The sequence below is a fragment of the Heloderma suspectum genome, chromosome 7, assembly GCF_057233095.1.
Source record: "Heloderma suspectum isolate Gila_16-S chromosome 7, 16-S_ref, whole genome shotgun sequence".
Lineage (NCBI taxonomy): Eukaryota > Metazoa > Chordata > Lepidosauria > Squamata > Helodermatidae > Heloderma > Heloderma suspectum.
This window is the reverse complement of record NC_139464.1, coordinates 61021146-61043236: the sequence shown is the minus strand read 5'-3', so window position 1 is coordinate 61043236 and position 22091 is coordinate 61021146. Positions and strand designations below refer to the sequence as shown.

The following is a 22091-nucleotide window of genomic DNA, read 5'->3' as shown; positions in this document are numbered from 1 at the left end:
ACTGAAAAGCCCTCAGTATTTTCAGCGAGTCGCTTCTGTTTGTTTTTAAACGTGCCTTCAAGTTTCTCACAAACAAGCCAAGCTGGCTCCTCAGCTTGCCTGCATATGTGGCGTTTACACACACGCACACGCAGAGAGGGGTGTCCTAGCGGTCTGTACAGCAGGCAGGCAGACAAGCACAAGGCAATGCCGGCTTTCAACCCCCACACAAATGGCTCGACATCATCCTTCTCCGGCGCGCTGAGGAGTTTCCACCTGACTTGCTTCGGGGAGGGATGGGGAGCCGGCGCCAGCCGCGGACGCGGAGCCGCTCCCGCTGCCCCTCCCGCGACTTGACCTCTTCTTCCCCCTCCGCCCTTTCCCAGCCCCGGGCTCGCTCGCTCTCTCTCTCTCTCTCTCTCGCGCGCTCTCTCTCTCCCTCCTCTTGCAGCAGCAGCAGCAGCCTATTTGTTTCAGGGGGTTCCTGTGTGCAAGCAAGCAAGCAAGCCAGCCAGCCAGCGCGGGCGGGAAGAGGCCGGCGAGACAACAGGCGCGAGCGGAGCTGAGGGCGAGGGAGGGAGGGAGGGAAGGAAGGAGGGCGGGCCGGGGGGGAGCCGGGGCGGAGGCAGGGGCGGGCCGGGGGGGGGGAGGGATGGCACGCGCGCACGCGCGCTGGGAGCTCGGAGAGCCCCACGCGGGCGCTCTCCGAGCCTCGGCAGCGGCGCGCTCAGTTCAGCCGCGAAGGGGCCTCGGGGCAGCGCGGCTGCGGGGGGCGGAGTGAGCGGCCAGCAGCTGGGCTCGCTCCGGCCGAGCGCCTCGCAGAGCGGCAGCTGCTCTCCGGCGGTGCCCAGCGCGGCCGGCCATGGGGTAAAGGGAGCGGGCGAGCGAGCGGACGGAACAACACAAAGCTGCCGGCGCTGCCGCCGCCTCCTCCCGCCGCGCGCTCGCTCGCCGCCCGCCCGCCCGCTCGGCCAAGTGGGGTGGGCGAGGATGCTGGGCGCTCGCAGGCGCTGAGCGAGCGACCCGCGGCCGCGGCAGCGAACGTGGGGCGAGGCGGAGCGGGCGGCAGGCAGGCAGGCAAGGCGCGCGGCGGATGCGCGGCGCGGCGGGGCGGCGGCAGAGGGACAGGGGAGGGCGGCGGCGGCGGCGGAGCGATGATCGCGGAGTTGGTGAGCAGCGCCCTGGGGCTCGCCCTGCACCTCAACACCCTCGGCGCGGATTTCTGCTACGATGACAGGTAGGCGGGCGGAGGTCGGAGGCGGCGCCGGCCAGCCGGCGCGCGGGCGCTCAGGCAGCCGGACGCTGCGGTTGCCTCCTGCTGCAGGGAGCCCTTGGGGCGTGCGTGTGCGAGTGCGAGTGCGGGGAAAGGGAGAAGTTAAGTCGTGGCGGTCGCATGCTGCGCCGGTGGCCTCACGTGGCGCCGGGGGAGCCCCCTCCCCAGCGCTTTCCTGCCGCGGATTCCCCTTTTACCTCCGTAATCGCGCCTCTTCTCTCTCCCTCCCGCCTGCGGAGGAAGCGTTGATCCGATTATCCCCCCCACCCCCCACTTTCCCATCTTCGTGCTCTATAGATTTAATCTCGCTTTACCTCCCCCCCGCTCCCCGTGGTAAATTCAGGACGTTGCAAGCTCTGTAGAGGGACCTCTGCTGTCAAGTTAGTTTGCTCGAATTAGGAAAGGAGCGCGGCCACGCCAGGAATAGGCAAACAGCTGAGCAGGCGGGCAGGGAGCGTAGCCGAGGCTTAACTGTAATAAACCTCTTATTTTTCATTCTCTCTCCCGATATCTCCTTTCCCACTTTTTGTTGTTCTTGTCGCACTTGCACAAGTTTTGGGGAAGGCAGATCGCTGCTTTGTGGGGAATCATTCCATGAACACGTGTGTTCTGCCCCCCCCCCAAAAAGATGTTACACTTTTTCTTTTTTCCCAATCCACAGCCTCACAGCGGTACATTAAATGATGTTACGCCTGGTTTGAGATGGAAAAACTCTTCCCCTCCATCCGCACACAAGTGATTACTTTCCTGGGCAGATTTCCCGTGTTTCTCTTGTCCCTTTTGTTTCCGGAGAGTTTGCCACTTCCTTAAACTCTCATATAGGCAAGGTGTAGTAAGTGTATAAAGGGAATGGGGGTGCCTTTAAAATCGGAAGAGGAAGGTGTCGAAGCTCAAACCTTGTTAGAAATTGGGCTTTCTAACTTGGAAGCCTTTACGTCTACATTTCAGAGATGTGTCAAAGTTCTTTGTGGGTGAGGGGAAGGCACTTTGCTCATGCTCTTGTTTAGCGTTCTCATAGGAGGACCTCTGAGTTTGGAAAACTTGTAATGCATTGAGCTTTGATTCACATTAAGCCCTGGAATGGGAAGCCTCTGCTTTAATTTTACTCACAGGGGCAGTACTTACTTGAGAATTAGAGACTGTCTGTGTTTGAACGCTTATGTGCCCGCGCGTGCATTGTTCTCTAAAGATCTGCTGAGCAGCTTTTCTGAAAGCATTTCTGTTGTGCTCCTTGGTCTGTATATTCAACATTCCTTTATGCTGATTAGCAAAGATGAAGCCCCAAGGACTTGAATTTGTCTCTTTTGAGTTTGGGCAGCTAATGAGAGCTGAACTGTGTTGTTGAAGAAACTGCATTGATTTCTAGAAAATGTCACAGTTGTGTTGGTTGTCTGTACCTTTCCTTAAATGGATCAGTGTTTAGAAAATTGCAGAAAAGCCTCATTAGCAATTAGAGAAAATTCCAATTTGTGCCTTTTTCCGGTGACTTAATCTGATTACAATTAAAGCAGATGCATAATTAAAATATATTAGGGAGAACAGCATGCTTGGCTGAGCTTATGAGCTGTCCTGGGGTGTTTGCATGCTCCATTGACGTTAAACCATCCAAAAAGTGAGCATAGATTTACTTTGACAGCTTTTCATCAGCCCCTCCCCATGTGGAAAGTGAATGGATCCCCTGGGTTAGGGTGAACTGCCTTTCAGTGGAGTGGCTTTGTACTGATGGGACACTTCTTGAATTCTCCTAAATGGGAGTAATTTGACACCACAGTGTCTTAAAAGCCCAAAGTAAGACTGCTGTGGATCTTGCAAATGGTACCTCAACAGTTCTGCCTTCATATGTCCATTAGGTTACACTGTTGTCAACAAACAGAACTCAACTGTGACTTCAAATATATTATTCTCTCATGTTTGAGTATTTGGAGAGGGGGTGTGGGGACAAATGCGAGAGGGAGAGCAGCATAACGATTGCCAGAAAGGATGTCTCAGACTTTCACAGGCATAGGCAGGAGATGGATCCACTTTGGCTTTGCGAAGCACAAGCATTTGCCTTTGGACGTAATCTGTCTGCACTTAAGTCAATTAGTTGCTCTTCGTTCTACTTTGTTGTGTGCTGCACCTGCTATAGTTAGGGGGTTACCAGTAGGATAAACGCGTAATTTGCTTCTTTCAGTTTTACAAAAGTTGAACGCCAGCTTCAGTGTCTCATTCTTAGCAGTAAAAGATTAACACTTCAGCAATTTAGACAGAAAGAATTTCCCAGTTTTAAGGCGTGCTTTCCTTTCTTCTAAGTATTTAACGAAATCATTAATTACATCGTAGAGTATTATTGGTGTTTTAAAGGCCATAAAGAGTGGTTTTAATGATCGATTATACATTGCTTTGCACATTTTTATGGAAAAACAATATGAAAGCTTTAGAAATAAAATTTGATACTGCTGGACAATACATTCTGCTTTGTTAACATATGTGTCATGGCAGTAGAGGATATTGACATGGTACTAAGTAACATACATTGCCAGGGCTGTGCATCTGGTTGTTTGGATGCTTAAAAGTGTGGTGATCATACCTAAGAATCTGAAAACCTTTGTAGCTGTGCCCACAGAACTATCTAGGGAAGATTCTAGGTTGTCTGGGGACACAGACCGAGGATTTAGTGCTCTTTGCCAATTTAAATTGGCTAAAGTTGGATTGTAGTTCAAAATATTACTAAACAAGCTCTTTGTTGATATGAACATAATTGTGTCTTAATGACATTAGAGAATGTTAGCGGCACTTAAATTGCTGTCTATGTATTTTTCTGTTCTTTTAATTGGTGCTGAGTATTAAGCTTGCATTGGTTAAATGACATTTTAAAGTACAGGTTAGCTTAATTTATCTAAAAGCTAAAGACATAAATACTTCTTGAATTCAGAAATTAACTGGCATGTGTAAACTGAAATTATTGATTATTCTGTGCAGTAGGTCAGTTAATTAGAACATTTTCAATTATCATGGGAAAGAAGGAGAAATGAAAACTGCAAGCTAGTGAATGCTTATCTAGTTTACCACTACAAATCTATTTAAGAAGCAGTAAACCTAAAATATTTCAACTACAGTCACAGAATTATGCTGACCATCAGGAGCATCTCTCTCTCTCTCTCTCTCTCTCTAACTCTAGGAAATGCGAACTGAGGAAGATCTATGGAATACTGCTTTCTAGGTGGGATTTAGGTAATACTTACAGCCTAAATGGAATAAAAAATGTGCATTTAAACTTTGAAGTTGATGATCAGTTCCAGAGCAGTGCCAAATTCCTGTTCTATCAAATATGGCATTAATTTAGACTGTTTTTCTTATTCATACAGTGATCAATATTACTATATAAAAGCTGCTTGTAATTGCTTTCTGTGTTTTAGTTGGTTGCCTAAGATTAAGTAGTGTTATAAAACCCTTTTTACATCAAGAAGAATTTCTTGATTATATAAAGTAATAGAAAACGGTTTGCAAGGATGGCATAGAAGAAAGTTATTTACAGTCTCAAAACACTATTGGCTGTATTCTGAGACCAAATTTCATTTTAAGTAAAATGGCATAAATTTATGCCATTTTAAGTAAAATGGCATAAATTAGGGAGCCAGTGTGGTGTAGAGGCAAGGGTGTTCGACTGGGAGCTGGGAGATCTGGGTTCTAGTCCCCACTCGGCCATGGAAGCTCACTGGGTGACTTTGGGCCAGTCACACACTCTCAGCCCAACCCACCTCACAGGGTTGTTGTTGTGAGGATAAAATGGAGAGGAGGAGGATAATGTAAGCCGCCTTGGGTTCCTTGCAAGAGGAAAAAAGGTGGGATATAAATGCAATAAATAAATAAATAAATAGGTTTTTTTGAGTTTAAGAAGTGTCTTGGAAAGGTCTGACATACTACATGTCCCTATATAACCCTATGTGGGAAGATTCTATGAAGGCATGATACATACAAATTAAGTACTGCTGATTCAAAGATGTGATTGAAGGGGTGGGAGTGGGGAGCCTTTTCCAGATCTTACTGTAGTATATGAAAATGCATGTCGTCTCAGTAGTCATTCCAAATCAATTCCCCCCCCCCCCCCCCGGCTCCCAACCTGGTGACTTCTGTAGTTTTTAAAGTCCTCATGTCCCTTAAATTGTCTGCAAAGATTAAAGGATCAATTGAAAGTGATATCACATACTAAACATAATCTGCCATGATGTATGTCTTGATGTATGTGGGACAGGGAAAATAGGGTTTGGTAGATGTTTTTTGCAGCAAGAAGGTACAAGGTGAGTTTGTTCCCACAGTGTTGAAACTTGTCTTTGTTATTTTGCTGCAGAGTGTTAAACTAATCCAGCAAGAAACAGTTTTCTTAGTCTTTGCTCAGGGCACAGGCAATTCTCATTCTTTTAAAGCAGAATATGTGTGTGTGTGTGTGTGTGAGAGAGAGAGAGAGAGAGAGAGAGGACTGCTAAAGATGCCTATGGCTGCAGTTGGACTACCATACTTGAAAAATGGTTTTCTATTTACAATTGTGCTGTTTAGCTTGACTGGCTGGCAGGTCAGTATTTATATTGAGGTACAAGTTATCAATGTGATTTGTAGTAAGAGGACAAGTGAATGTTGGTATGTAACTAGAATGTGTAAGATTTAGTGTCTAAGTTACTGAAGGTCATACACAACTGCAGTGAAAAGTGCTGGCATTTACCCCTTGAAGCATTCTCTTCTACTCCCAAATGCTCAACAAACAGTACACTTTACAGATAGTAGTATTATTGTATTGCCCTTTAACCTTCGGTGATAAACTATTCCTACAAAACTGATGGCTTTGAAGGAGCTTAGTTTCAATGTAAACAAATCTTTTTTGAATTAGGCATGTGGTTTTTCCTTTTGCAACTTAATCTACAGCACTTGTGAGTGCTTTTGCAAGTTCCAAGAGATAGTGCATTCCCCACCCCTTTTTTTTACAGTTCTGTAATGTTTCAAAGGGATCTCATGCATTCATCTGCCTTCTGAGGGGGTGCTTGTATTCTCCTTTCAGCAAGTGCAAAGAGTGGGAAATATTATACATTTTTTTCCTGTATCACTGCCTCTTGGAATGTTTGAAACCTCATCATTATAGAAAAATCTGTAGTGCATGCTACTTCACCAAATGTTAAAATATGTTTTAAGCTGTTCTAGGTTTCATTAATTAACTAATCTAGGGGGAAATCCTGTGCATGTTTAGACATAAAAAATTCCTACAACTCCCAGGCTTGCTGGAGGATGCTGGGAGTTGTACGACTTTTTTCTGTTTAAACATGCGTAGGATTTCACCCTTAGTAGATTAACTATTGGGGACCCCATCTTAATCTGTAGGGTTGGGTTTGAAGAACAGATTTGTTTTTCTTTCTTTCTTTTTTTTTTTTTTTGCAAAGGGGACAGGTGCTATTTTGACTCTGGTGTGTCTTGTTAATAAGGAATTAGAAATGTCAGACATAGCCTTTTTTTTGAACACTGGTGTTTTATTAAAGTATAAATTACTACACTTCCTCCTGTATCCTCAGAAAGCATGTATGTTCGGGCTTTGGTGATATTTGTTTTCAGTATTTATACCCTGCTCTTTAGCCGAATAGGCTCCCAGAGAGGCTTACAAAGATAGTAACATGACTGTCAAGGTTGCAGTTTAAATTTAAGAAATGACACACAAGGAATAAGAGCTAGGGAGGGAGGATTTATATAATAAAAAATGTTTTAGAAGCCTATTTAAAGAGACGGTGATGGAGAGAGTTTAATTATTTATTTATTACATTTATATCCCACCTTTTTTTCCTCTTGCAAGGAAGCCAAGGCAGCTTATGTGATCTTCCTCCTCTCCATTTTATTCTCACAACAACTCTGTGAGATAGGTTGGGCGAAGAGTCAGTGACTGGCCCAGAGTCACTGAGGGAGCAATCCTATGTCCCCTAGACAGTATTTGGGGGACTTAGGATATTTTGGTTTCCTGGATCTGACCTAGGAGCCAGGGCACCAACCTTGCAGCCAGGAAACTGTGCTCACCCCCTCTGCCTCCCCCTCATACCCAATGCAGAGAGAATTGCACTGGCTACATCTCCATGCTTCGAAAACAGAGTGCAGAGATGGGGAGAAGGGGGCATTTCTAGGGGAGGGGAGGAGACTGGGATGGCAGCCATATGATATATCCTATTGCCATCCCAGCCTCCTTCCCTCCACCTCCACAGAGCCTCTGCTAGACAGGCGAAATCATCATCTAGCTTGAATGCAAAGCGGGAGGCGTAAGGCTCCTACTGCTCTGCATTGGATACACATAAGCCTCTGAGTTCGGAGACTTACGTGTACCCAGGGGGATCTCATAGGATTGCGCCCCCAGTGAGCTTAGTGGCTGAGTGGGGACTAGAACCCAGATCTCCTGAGTCCGAATCCACCACTCTAACCACCACACATGCTGGCTTCTTTACTTCCTCTTCAGTTCATAGGGCAGTTGGTTGGAATGGATCTGTGAGGGGAGGCCCAGACCCTGTTTCATGAAGCAGCAGCAGCTGGGGAAGGCGATAGTGGCAGATCACCTGGCTGACTTCTTCCTTTCCTGCTCATAGGCAGTTGGATGGAATTGCTTTTGTGAGGGGAGGAGAGGCCCAGCCCAGCTTTGTGAAACCGGTGGGGAAGGCAGTGTTTTTGAACCAATTGGAAAGAGCGACCACAGCGCTATCGGATTTAACATATATTTAAGTGGAAAATTGCCCAGGAAATCCAGCACAGTCACATTTGACTTCTAAAGAGGAAACTTCTCTAAAATGAGGAAACTGGTGAAAAGGAAGCTAAAAGGGGGAGTTACAAGGGTTAAATCCCTTCAGAATTCTTGGAGATTACTCAAAACCACAATAATAGAAGCTCAGCTAAAATGTAAATCACAGGTTAGGAAAGGTAGTGCCAAATCCAAGAGGTCAGTGCCATGGATAATGAGCAGCTTCAAGGAAGCTGTTAGAGAAAAGAAGACTTCCTTCAGAAAATGGAAGCCTTACCCAAGTGAGGAAAACAAAAGGGACCACAAGCTTGCACAATAAAAGTGTTTTGAAGAGCATATTGCTAACAGTATCAAGGCCAACAATAAAGAATTATTTTAGTGTATCAGAAACAGAAAACCAACTAGGGAGGCAGTTGGACCATTGGATGGCAATGGAGTTAAAGTAGCACTAGAGGAGGACAAGGAGATTGCAGAAAAGCTGAATGAATTCTTTTGTATCCGTCTTCACTGCAGAAGATAATAGGACACATACCTGTGCCTGAACTGATGTTTCCAGGAAGGGAGTCTGAGGGACTTCCGGTAAGGAGCCATGTCGTCCTTACCGGGGCTCCGCAGGTTGCTTTTTTCAAACAGCTGTGAAAAGGTTGAGAAACCCCTTTTCCCCCTGGAAAATAAAGGGGAAGCCTACAGTGCCATTCAGATGAAATCTTAGAAGATCAGCTACCTTTTTGGAGGATGCAAAGGGGCTCAAAACTAAGGTTAGTCGCCGCAGTTAATCATCTACTGAAACGCTGTTTTGAAACTCTTAATTAACTAAGAGACTACAAGGACAGATGAGCTCCAATCATAGTATTTGGACACTTAAGCTACCAGCAAGCACCACTTGCACAGCAAAAAGTGGAAGTATGGCAGTTGTATAAATCTAACCTGAATTAAAATCAAGGAGTTACAGACTTTTACCAAGCGAATTCAGCTCAAGAGGTTCTTGCAGAGAAAGGAGAGGGGGGAAAAAGTACTAAGACTGTTTACATTTTTAAATAAGTATTACAGCCTATTTAACTTTTTATTTCTTTAAATCATTGTAGAAACTTTTTTATTGGGTCTAACAGATAAACAGTAAAAGAGAAGGGGGGAACCCTCTTTCTCTACATGACAATGGCTCCAAGGTTATTGTATGCACAAAAGTCGAAGAATGAAACAATACCAACTGTGAGCAAGTGGATCATGAAAATGATGGAGCTGGCAGAGATGGCAAAACTTACTATTATAATTAAAGAAGGTTCAACAACTAAATTTATGTTAGATCGGAAACCTTTTATAGAATTTGTACAAGAAACAGAGAAAAATGATATCTATGTATGTGGATTTTGAACTTTGAGATGGTTAGTTTTCCTTTTGTTAAAAATTAGGAGAGAAATGAGATAATGTCTGTGAACTCAATGTATGATATACAACTAAGATAAGAAGCAGAGAACAATAATAAGCATTTGTTGTGTAAGGGAGCCAAAGGTAGATATCTTACACTAAAATATCTGTTAGGATTGTATGTGTATTGTGTGTTTATGTTGTTGTTTTCATAAAAAAAATAAAATTATTATATCAAGGAAGGGAGTCTGAGGAACCGAGGCAAATAGTGGCGACAAAATATGAACTTCTCAACCACTGAAAACAAATAAATCACCGGGCCCAGGTGGTATCCATCCCAGATTTCTCAAAGAACTCTGTAATTGCTGATCTTCTAACCAAAATATGCAACATGTCCCTAAGATCAGCCTCTGTACCAGAGGACTGGAAGATGGCCAATGTAACACCAATTTTCAAAAAGGGATCCAGGGGGATCTGGGAAATTATAGGCTGGTTAGCTTCTGTTCCGGGTAAATTGGTTGAAGGCATTATTAAAGATAAAATTACTAAGCATGTAGAAGGACAAGCCCTGCTGAAAAAGAATCAACATGGCTTCTGCAAAGGTAAGTCCTGTTTCACTAACCTTTTAGAGTTCTTTGAGAGTCTCAGTAGACAGGGTGGGGGATCCGGTAGACATTGTATACTTGGACTTCCAAAAGGCTTTTGACAAAGTCCCTCACCAAAGACATCTGAGCAAATTTAGCAGTCATGAAATAAGAGGAGAGGTCCTCTTATGGATCAGTAGCTGGCTAAAGAACAGAAAGCAGAGAGTAGGAATAAATGGTAAATTCTCCCAATGGAGGGAAGTAAATTGTGGGGTCCCAGAGGGAACTGTATTGGGACCAATGCTTTTCAAGTTGTTTATAATGATCTGGAATTAAGGGTGAGCAGTGAAATGGCCAAGTTTGCGGATGACACCAAATTATTTAGGGTGGTTAAAACAAAAAGGGATTGTGAGGAGCTCCGAAAGGATCTCTCCAAACTGGGAGAATGGGCATCTAAATGGCAAATGCAGTTCAATATAAGGAAGTGTATAGTGATGCATGTTGGGGCAAAAAAATCCCAATTTCAAGTATAACCTGATGGGATCTGAGCTAGTGGTGATCAACCAAGTAAGAGACCTTGGGGTTGTGATGGACAGCTCAATGAAAATGTCAATCCAGTGTGTAGCTGCTGTAGAAAAGGCAAACTCCATGTTAGGCATAATTAGAAAAGGAATTGAGAATAAAACTGTCAATGTCATACTGCTCTTATACAAATCTATGGTGCAACCACACTTGGAATACTGCGTACAGATCTGGTCACCACACCTAAAAAAGGATCTTGTAGAACTGGAAAAAGTGCAGAAAAAGGCAACTAAAATGATCAGGGACTGCAGCGTTTCCCTTATGAAGAAAAGTTACAACAGCTGGGATTGTTTAGGCTGGAAAAAAGGAGGGTAAGGGGAGACATGATAGAGGTGTACAATTTATGCGTGGTGTGGAGAATGTGGATAGGGAGACTTTTTTTTCTCCCTCATAATTCTAGAACCTGGGGTCATCCCATGAAGCTGATTAGTGGGAGATTCAAGACAGATAAAAAGAAGTACTTCTTCCCACAGCTCCTAGTTAAAACTATGGAATTTGCTACCACAGGATGTAGTGATGGTCACCAAGTTGGATGGCTTTTAAAGAGGGTTAGACAAATTCCTGGAGAAGACATCTGTCAGTGGCTACTAGGCTTGATGGCTGTGTGCTACCTCCAGTGCCAGAGGCGGTATGCCTATGTACGCCAGTTGCTGGGGAACGTGGGTGGGAGAGTGTTGTTGCACTTGTGTCCTGCTTGTGAGTTCCTGGTCAACAGCTGGTTGGCCACTGTGTGAATACACTGGACTAGATGGACCCTTGGTCTGATCCAGCATGGCTCTTCTTATGTTCTGAATGGTGGCAGATTGCCTGGTTGGCTGTTGCTTCCTCTCCTTCTCACAGGCAAATATGCAAATAATTTAAATTTAATCAACTGATTGGTTAAAGGCAAATAAACTAAAGAAAACTTTAGTTGGTAAGCAGTGCTAATTTAAAGCAATTTTAAGATGGCTGACATAATTCAGGTTGTAGGGAACATTATCGCAATTTCTTGGTAATATGAGAAATTGGGCAGTTGAGGATAAGCTGAGTTTTCTCTTATGCAGATCTAACCAGTTTATGACTCAGAGGGTTGCCCTCTTTGCAGTTAAGGGGGCCAGTTTAAGGAAAAAAGAAAAGGAAAGAACTGTCTGATTGAATGAACCATGTTACAGCTTTTAAATTATGTGGGGTCTTAATGGGTTTATAAAACCTCATTTTGTTAAAATGTGTATGTAACTTTTACTTTAATCTTAGATTCTTTTATGTTAGTTTTAAGTTTTGTGTTTTAAGATTGAGGTATTTATTGCTTGTTATTAATCTGTGCTTATTATGTTTGAAATGGTCTGAAGACTGATTGACTTGATAAGCGATATGCCTGTGTAGCAAAACCGTAATGTCAACATTATGTCATCCTGGGCTCTTTGTGAGAAAGGGTGGGATATAAATCTAATAATAATTTAATAGTAATAGTAATAATGTAATAATAAAAATACCATCTTTATTATATCAATAATATAAACTTCAAAGGGACATTTCTGTTAGACCCGTTTGATTATGTAGAGCACATAGAAATTAGTATTTCAAAAATTTGTGTGAAGAAATTTGTTGTTCTATCACTTGGACATTAAATCTTACTAAAACAATAAATCTTACTGTAATTTGAAGATGTGCATTATCTGAAACAATTGTGTCAATTAAAATTATGTCAAATTAATATGCTGTTGCTCAGGTTTTCTGTTGGGCCTATCACGTGAGACTATCTGGCAATTGATCCAATATACGTACTGCAAAAAATGAGAATATGAACACAACAGAACATTTATTGCCATCTGTCTCTTGATTTGTATATGGTTTTTTAAATTGAATGTGTGATTTCCGTAGAGATCTGCAGTGGTATGGGCACTGTCTGCATTGCAGGTTTTTCCACTTTTTTTTTTTTTAATTTGACCTCCCATGTCCTTAAGAGAAATGGGTGGTGGTATCCCTCAGAGGTGTGATACACCAACAAGTATGTCTCCCATGCAAACAATATTGTATATCTTATTGTTTAGGGGCCTATTACCAAACAAGGATGAGGCTTTCACAAATTGTTGGTCATGACCACATGTGAATTGCTGGAAGGAGAGGCATGGAAATGTACATCCGGTAAAACCAGAGATGATGTGATGCTGGGAGGGAATGAGTTAGAAATGGTGTAAGAATGGACCATGAGATGATGTATTGCAAGGTGATGTGGAAGCCAGGTGGATATATTCAGTGAGGTTTCTACCTTAAGGTAGCTTTCCCCAGTTTGGTGCTGTCCAGATGTCTTGGACTTCAACTCCCATCAGCCCCACCCAACATGACCAATGGTCAGGAATTATGGGAGTTGTCATCCAAAATTTCTGGAGGGAACCAAGTTTGGAAAGGCTGTTTTAGGATATATGTGCAGGAGACCTAGTTTAAAAAGGAGGTGCTAATTCGTATACTTTGAGAAATCAATTTGTTTCTTTTTGCATATTGGAGGATGATGGACCAAAGGAGCAAAAGCACAACTGCTCCAGTCTCACACTACAGTTATAACTGTTGAGTCTTGAGGTTAATCTGAGATGTGTGTCTGTATCTGTATTTGTGTGCTGAAAACGGCAGTTGTTACTTGCGTTTAATTCAAGTTGTGCTGATGAGATATCTACTGGTGAGGTATGTGTGAAAGGCACCTTAAAGTGAAGTTCTATCCCTCTGGAAGTGTGACCTGATTGAAGAGTACAATTTTTGGAAATATTACTGACACAGTTTAGCACTGGTGATAAACAGATTTCTGGTAGTCTTAATTTTTTAATCTCTCCTTCCCATCACTTAGCAGGTTTAGATTGCCATCTGTTGTATAGCACTTTGACAGTAGAGTACACAACTAATAGGTGTTACAAATCTGGAATGAGTTCTTTGAGGAGTAAGTGCCTTTGGCTTTAATAAGAATCATAATGGGTCAGTTCAAATCATGGTTACATGAATGGGTTTTGGGCTCTCCTCTTACTCTCTCCTTGACTTTCAGTTTCATGGCAAACTGCCCCTTTCTGTTGCATACAAACTGGGCAAACTGTGGCTTGCACAAATCATAGTTGTCCCAGTTTGGATGTACTATATTGAACTATATATCAAACGTAGTATTTTACTTCTATAAATCTTGTGTACCATCTTTCAATGAACTATTAGAGTGCTTCTCAAAATAAACAAAAACAATAATAGTATAATCAAACAATTAAATAGCAGCAGTAAAACAGTTGGGGATATTAAAACTCATCAGATATTTTAAACCTTGGAAAATGAAAAGGGTCTTTGCCTGATGCTGGAAATATATTAATGTAGGCACCAGATGAACCTCCCTGTGGAGAGAATTCCACAGATGGGCGCCACAGTTGAGTAATACCAAACCAGCTTAGTGAGTTAATATGCAAAACAAGCAATGCTGCTTGCAAATATGGAAGAGTGCATGCATGTATCTGGTGTATTTACAATTTTTGTGACAGTAACCACTTCCCCAGTCAAACTGCAAACAAATGCTTAAACTTCCCAGAGTTTACAAAAGCAAGGTGTGGCTAAGCAAGGAGGAGAGGAATACCATAGCAAGAAATCATTAAAGCAATCGGGTGCTTTATTTAGGGATCTGAACAGCAGTTAGTATATTTAGAATTTAGAATTGGGGCATACATGTGCTTATCAAACACACACAGACGCGCGCGTGCACACACACACACACACACACACTAATGTAGCTTTGCTGTAATGTATCTAATGTAGCTTTGATTTAAAAACCTCTGTAGAAAAATTCTCAAAGACCATGGTAGCATTGAGGGCAGTATCTTATTTCAGATTTTTATAAATAAAATAACATGTTTATGAATGTCTAAAATGATTATTTTTTAAAAAAAGTTTGACATTGACTAGTGGCTCAGGTCTTGGAACTCTGCCAGATTGTAGGCTCATCAGCCAGTAAGAGAGATGCATCTGAAACTTGTAATGATGTACATCATGCAATAGCATTGGGGGTGGTTGGGACTTTAAACAGGGGGAGGGGAATCTGCTGCATTAAAATTTTTACGTCTTGATGAACCCATAACATTAATTTAAAATATGGGGTGTCCCCAGTTAATGCAATGGCTAACTTACTGTCCATTAGCTGAAACTCATTGGGCAGTTTACAAGACAAAGCTTAAAACTATAAAATACAATAACATAGTAAAACATAATATAGAACCATAAGTTTAAAACTGAGTAAAACCAAAATAGAAACCAAGATAAAAGCTAGCAGCAGTGCAAAGATCTAAAAACGCAATAACACAATTTTTAAAACTGAAGGGCTACCTGGTGTGTATAGTCTCCTCGAGTCTGAGTAGTTAAACAACATGAGGCTTTTGGATTAGGTTTTACTTGGGTTTTCAGCTCTGGTCTTTCTATTGCAGATGTTTGGATCCTAATTCACAGCTCCTTCATGGTTGGAGTTCTTGGTTTAACAACATTTACAGTGCAGCAGTCCTTTGTATGTTTACTCAGAAGTTTTGCTGTCTTCAGTGGGGTTTCCTCCTTAGTTAGTAAATGTGTTTTGGTATGCAGCTGGGCGGAGTAATCCTAAATGCAGTAAGGTGGGTAGTTTCATTGCAGACAATCTTCCACTTCCAGATCCCTGCTGGCTCACTCTGGACAGGGTGGGAGAAAGTTTTCTTGGTTTTTCTGCCTTTTTTCCTAGCGGATCTTTGCTTTTAAAATTTGCTTTCAGTGGGAGGGAAAATACCTACGCCAGCCTGGAGCTGGTGTACACTGGAATCCCAATCCAGGGGTGTGTTGGGGGAGTGAGGGGGCTCTGGACCCAGTTCCTCTCCGCCGGCAGAGAAGAACTTCTGACCCTTCCTAATATCCCTTAGCTGGTCCTTGGTTGGGGTTAGGGTTACTCTCTCTGCTCCCTTGCAGAATGAATCGTCTGGTTAGTTGGTGAACCAATACACCAAAGGATCTATAATTCCAGGATTTATGCAATCATATTGATTGAGTGGCTTGTGTACTAACCCTTCTTTGAGTTCTTGAATTTCCTAAGAATGGATTCCAGAAATAGCTGTTCTAGATATGGCTTTATATTTCAGTACCTTTTTGTTTTCCTGGTCATCTAATTTTCTTTTCTTAACTGCTGATCACAGTTTGAAACTCAAGTTAGGTCTTTGTGAGGAAGAGTTTACAGCTGAAACAGGTGGATATGGATGGCTACAAACCTCTTAAGGCAGTTTCAACTATTAAGTTTTATGTAGTAGATAATTTTACTAGTTTTACTTGTAACAGATGATGAAATCGTTTTGTTTCATTGGATCTTTCATTTTTGTAATCCAACCTTTGCTGAACTGTTGAGATTTTAACTTAAAAAAAAAAATACCATGCACTTCAAAAACACTGAAATACTCAACATTGAAATGTAACTTTTTCCGGATGTGCTAAACCTTTAGCCATTAACATTCTGGATCCTTAAGCTAATTTGGATCTGGCTTTGGAACAATTCTTGATAGTTGAGGTCTACTTGTTGGTCTTTGAGGTTTAGTAACCTTTGAACTCTTTGTGTCTTTTTCGCATGACTGACCATGTGGATTCTTCTTACCTCTTTTCAAAAGGGTGGAACAGATTGTATAGGCAGGTTGTCATGTTGACAAAAAACCATGCAGGGCTATTGGTTTTCAGCTCATTGCTAGAAGTTTGGTTCAACATTGTACCTTTTGTACCCTAGTGATGTTTTGCAGACAATTTTGCTTTAATTGGAACTGATGGTGGTCAGAGAATAGAGGGGGAAATAAAATAGGAATAACATTGTTATAGTCTGCTAGGTACTTCTATAGTTTTAATGTAATTTTCCTGGGAAGAGGATATTGAAGCACCTCTTCTTCTTTTGGTAATGAATTCTAGAAAAGAAAAAAAATGGACGTTCACTGTTAATATTATAGTACAATGTTGCTACACTTTTCAAAACTAGCAGCTTTTATTAACAGAAACATGTGTACAGCAGGCAAGCAATTCATTTTGGCAAACCTCTATATGTCAATATTTTTCTCTTGGAAAATATTAATCGTAATGACAATTTTTCATGAAGTAAGGTGCCTTGAAAATCAGTATTGTGGTTTAGATTGTGTTTATCAGCCATAATGTTAATGAATTTTAGGACATACTACTTACCAAACATTTCAAAAGTCAATATTTTTGCCTTCTTTCCTTCTGTAGAGTGAGCCACCTGGAACTTTCTCAGTAAAACTTCTTAAGTCCTTTGTAAAGTAACTGTTGAATTACTTGAAGCCTTCCTCCTTCTCAGGAGCCATAAATACTGCCAAACCCAACTAGTCATGGGAGCAAAGACTGACAGGTAATTGAACCAGGATTTTCCGCATGGGAGTACAAAGCATTACTAATAGTCAACTGGTCTGGTCTGCAAGATTCCTTCTCTATTCATGAAGCTGTTGCTAAACAAAGGGAAAGTTGAACTTTGACTCTCTAGTTAGCTAGCATGTGTGGCAGACATACAAATGGTCAGTGATTCTTCAAACCTAGCATAGATCTTGGTGACTGTGGTCAGGACAATTATTTTAATTCTTTAACTGTCTAGATTTTACCATGTTATCCCTGTGTGGATATGCTTCTTTCACTTGAGTGGGGGCAAGTGAACACACCTAGAACCAGAAGTGACTTGGCACTACCCAAAATAGCATGGTTGCAATGCTATTGTACATTTGGATTGTACATTTTCTACTTTAGTTAAGGCCTTACAGATTAGGGTCGTCTGTGCCTGCTTTTAAAAAGTTATCTAGCACAATTGAAAATAGTCTAGCAGACCAAAGAAGATGGTTTCAGTTGATAGGTCTGTTTTCTTCCGTTCAAGGCTGAATGTTCAAAGCAGGGACTTAGGTCAGGTATGTTGTCTTAACAAAATGCCTTACATTTGAGCTCTGCATCAGCTTTGGTTGTTTTAGCAATGACCTTGATCTCTGGGTGGCCGGTTGCTAGAGCAATACTTCACATCCATGCATTCATTCATCTATATGCTAGTATTGTTGCAGAACCCAGAGTCAGAGAGACCACGGAGTGAAGGAAAAAGAGATTCTTTATTTAACGCGCGGGCTTAAGGCTGGAATCGTTTCCAAAGAGCCAGAAGCCCCGATTTACATTAGCACATTGGTTTTATAGACATTGTGACACATATGAAACGGCTCCTCCTCCCCCTCCCGCATGGGGTTGCAATCCTCAACATTTTTCCTCCTAGCACCATTGTTTATAATACAAGAACTGGGTTATAGGGTAGCCATGATAAGGAGAGAACAGGAGAGAACAGCAGAGAACAAGATATACAATTGTATGACCTTTGACAAGATAAGGAATTCCTGTGTCTCGTCAGCTTACAACAATATATTCAAGGGAGAAAGAGCTCAGCAAGAACATGAAGCATGAGACTGCATGAGGCTACTTAGTCTGACCCCTGATATGGCTGCTACATTCCCCCCTTAAATGCATAATTTTATTACAATTATAGCATTTCTGATAACCATACAAAGCTTTTTGTGACATACATATTACTTAGCCTCTTGTTGGGCTATTAGAGCATAGAGGGCAGCAGTTTTACTAGCTGAGACATAAAACAGATTGGTTAAACAGCGCATAAGACAAGGAACGCAGAGACATAACAGAACTTTTATGAACAATACTGATAGAATTAGGATGAACAATGCTTTTAAGCTAGCTAAGATCTGGAAGCCAAGGGGTTAACTAATTGAGCTAATTGTTTTGTCTTATTGTTTTGTTAGCTACTATATTGTGCAGCTTGTTGATCTGTTCATCTACAGCATTGCCATTATCAGTTAAGTTAAAACAACAGAGCTTTTGGTGTGTCTCACAACTTAAATGATGAAGAAGGAAGAGGTAATCTATACCAGCTCTATTTTCTAGAACTGCACCTCTTAGATCACGCAACTCTTTATTTAACAATGACAATGCTCGTGAGGTGGCATTTATGCTTTTGGCTAAGCTGCAAGCTAACCAGTTGTTCTTTAGACCATTAGCCAAGGCTAAACCTGGAACCTTAACCAGTGACATTGCTAAGGCCAATTTTTCTGAGTCAGAATATAACTGCACATGACTATTACAATTTTTAGTTAGTTGGAGTGCTCGAGGCTGCCGTTGACGGATTTTCTCGGGCTACAGGGGAAGAATTGGCACCAGTTCAATTGGCGGCTGAGGCAACATGGGTGGTTATCAGACAAGTTGGCAGGAATGAATGACCAAGTGCGGGAATTACATGTCTAAAACCATCCATGAGGCAAAAGTATGTGGGCATCATTAAAAGATATGTTTTGAATTTTATTACAGTGGAAGGGGGCCAGGGATAGCTTTGTATTTTCTGGAAAAAATTTTGACAATTAAGCATTTGTGCACACGTAGCATTTGTTTCAGCAATGATGGGGGTGCGTAGAGTGAACTCTGTAGGGGGTAGGATCTTTGCAACCACGCCCCAATTAGCATTTTGGGAATAAGTTAAACTTACACCATAAACTCTTAACATGGTATCTTTTTGAATTTTCCCAGGATGTCTACAGACAGGTATTAGGCAAGAGCTAATAAGCCTGTTTGCAGGTATACCTCTTGGCAAACAAAAATGTTTTATTTTTATGATGTTAGCCAGGTGAAGCCAGTAATTATCAGCAAATCACTGGGACAAACTTCTTTTTCTAGGGGCAGACCCCCCTTTTTGCACCTTATTAAGGAAACACAATGCAACACTACTAACACTACAACACGCATGTTTGATCTTCTTTGGGATCTGACCGTACGCTGGGCAGCTATTCACCTGGCAAGCTGCAGTAGGGTCTAGTCCCCTTCTTTAATTCTCCAGTTGCAGGTCTGACCGTACGCAGGGGGACAGTTTCCCGGTGTGTCCACAGTAAGGTCTAGCCTGAGTCTTCTTACTGCTTTTTCAGAATGATTTTTAAAGGATTTTCAGGATTTCTGTTTACAGTCTACTCTCCCCCTCTCGCTCTTTTGACTTGTGTCCAATGTATCCAGGGTTTAATTTTAGCTGCTTTCATAGCTGCGGGGGTGGAAAGTATGACAGTTTTCAGTCTTCTCTATCTGGGAGTCAAAGGGTTATTTTTCCCTCTTTAACTCATACTTTAACTCTTGGTTGGAAAGGATGAGCTTCTGTGATGGGAATGGCTTATTTTTTTAAGACAAAGCGACGCTGGGCTTGAAGAACTTTGCTCAGTGTTTGAACTTTTTGTTTAAGGCTAACGTTTGCTTGCTTTTGAAGCTGCTCCAGTGTCAATTATGAAGTCAATGTCACGGCCCCTCACAGTCAATATCACGGCCCCTCTCAAGCTGTCTCCCTCTTCGCCCATTCTGGCCTCTTTGGTTTTTTCCTTTGTGTATTTGATTTATTTTATTTGGGCATTCATGCCACTAATGTCTATCTTGTCCACACTGGGCACACTGGTTCTTTTTTTAAAGAATCTTCTGCCTCTGCCGGGTCTTCTTCTTTTCTTTTTTCGTTTACGTCTTCTTGGGCCTCTGGGTCGAGGGGGGTGTACTGGCGATAGGCATTTGAAAGATGCTCCAAGTACGCTCTGGGGCCTCGGTGGCACCTTGCAGCACTTTAGACACTTTGGTCATATTAATTGACTTCTTTATACCTGCTTTTCATGGCTTCTAACAGCAGGGTTTGATACTGGGTGAGGCGCTCTAGCCCAACTTGTGTTTTGGGATTCCAGCAGGGGGGGGTTACTTACAAGGAGACTTTATTGGGTAACTTACAGCACACAGGCGTACTTAATTTTTGGATCAGACAGCTTCTCTGAACCATGAGCTATTGCGCTAAATGGGTTTTTATACTATACATGTTACCCATAACACTAGCAAGCATTTTCAGCATAGGCTAGAAGTGTTTGGTTCTCAGGCACAGCTTCCTGTAAACAACTTCGCTTCCCAAAGTGCTTGATAACACTTTTTATTTATTAGTATGGGAAGACAAATTTTTTCTCTTTCTTTTGCTTTCTTTTTCTTTGCTGATCTGCCTGTATTGCAGATCATGTTTCAAACTTTTTATATAAAACTTTCTGCTCCATGCACCAGCCTTGTCTCTTTATTTGTCTTTTTCAAGTTAAACTTACTTAAACTTTTCTGCCTTACACTAGTCCCACTGACACACATTTGGGATAGGCTCTTCTTCTCCTTCTAGTTACATTTTCTTCATTTTAAAGAACTATTACATTATTGTGGCTACTTTACCCCAGGTAATAAGCTCCAGGCACAATCAGCTGCTTTTAATTTACCCTGGGGGCAACTATGGCCACGCTTCTTTTTTTACAAATGTTTTTTCTTTGCCTTTTGCCTTTTCTTTTTCTCTCTTCTCTATCTGTCTTCTACTTTCTCTATTCTTTCTTTTCTACTTGCTTTTGTCTTTTCTCTTCGTCATCCATTGGGAACCACACTTAGTATTATTTGGAGTTGCAACTAACACTAATCTGCAAATATCACATATACTTTATGATATCTAAGAAATCATAAAATATATACAACAAACTTTTTCTGCAATTTAACACAATGAATGGAAAACACTTCTTGCATGGTAAGGCATGATGGAGCAGATCCAGCAATCATACTGGTCTTCTGGCTGAAAGCTCAGGGCCCATTAAAATCAAGGGACGGGCATACCCACACACGCAGAGTTCTAGGTCACCATTTTTGCATCGGCAACTCTATGCTGCATGAATTCTGGCAAAAGGAAATCTAAAAGTTACAGATCAAACTTAGCCTGCTGTACACTGAGCTGACTACAAACATAGACACACGGTCCACAGCGATGAGAGTTCAAGTTTATCAAAAGCTTCACAGCACTGTCCATGGCAAGTCTTTGACAATTTAAAATTTTAGTTCATGTGCAGAGTGTCTCTAAAAAGCCCAGACATTGATGGAAGCAAACAGAGACGGCTCTGGGCAATGAAGATGCGATGTTTCCAGCAAAGGCTCTCCACTTTTGCATGAGTTTAAAAAGGGAAAGTGTGGCCCTACACCCCTTTTGACAGACAAGGGCCTTTAACTTTTTAGCAAGGCCTCTGTCTAAACAGAGCGGCACAGCTCAGCTCTCTAGCTGTGACGCTTTAACCTGGGCAACTCCTCTGTAAATTTTATTTTACTTCTGTCAGGTTCTCACAGACATTTTAAAAACTTACTCTTTTTTTTTTTTTTTTCTCTTCTAACCTGGTACACGAAAGCACTGAAACACTGAGTGCCGAAACTCAGGACGCTGGGGGGTGATGGGCATCGCTTTATACTTGCATTTTTCAGGCAGCCATTAATCTTCGGGGAGGCGGTGGGGTGATTTGCAGGACTTCAAAGGCAAGCTTCTCAGTTTGTTTGTATTTGTAAATCCCAAGCTCAAAACAGGACACGATGAGGTACAGGGCCACCAAATTCTTGCTTTGGCACGGGCAACAAATAACTCGGGTTAGCTTTCTTCGCTGGGGTCTCAAACAGGAAAACAGTCTTAATTTAAAGTTGTAACATCACTGACAGCGTCAGCCAGCCAGCTACACAGATCTCATTG

The 22091-nt window shown here is 42.0% G+C and overlaps 1 protein-coding gene across 1 annotated transcript in view; it reads left to right on the top strand.

The window, feature by feature from the left end:
* Positions 1-1107: 1107 nt before the first annotated feature.
* The window catches only part of TMTC2 (transmembrane O-mannosyltransferase targeting cadherins 2), a 254255-nt gene continuing 233271 nt past the window's right edge, over positions 1108-22091 (top strand). Inside the window, exon 1 of the mRNA XM_084810388.1 lies at positions 1108-1216. Within this exon, the coding sequence (XP_084666514.1) occupies positions 1134-1216 (83 nt within the window). The 5' untranslated portion in view covers positions 1108-1133. The remainder of the gene's footprint in view (positions 1217-22091) is intronic.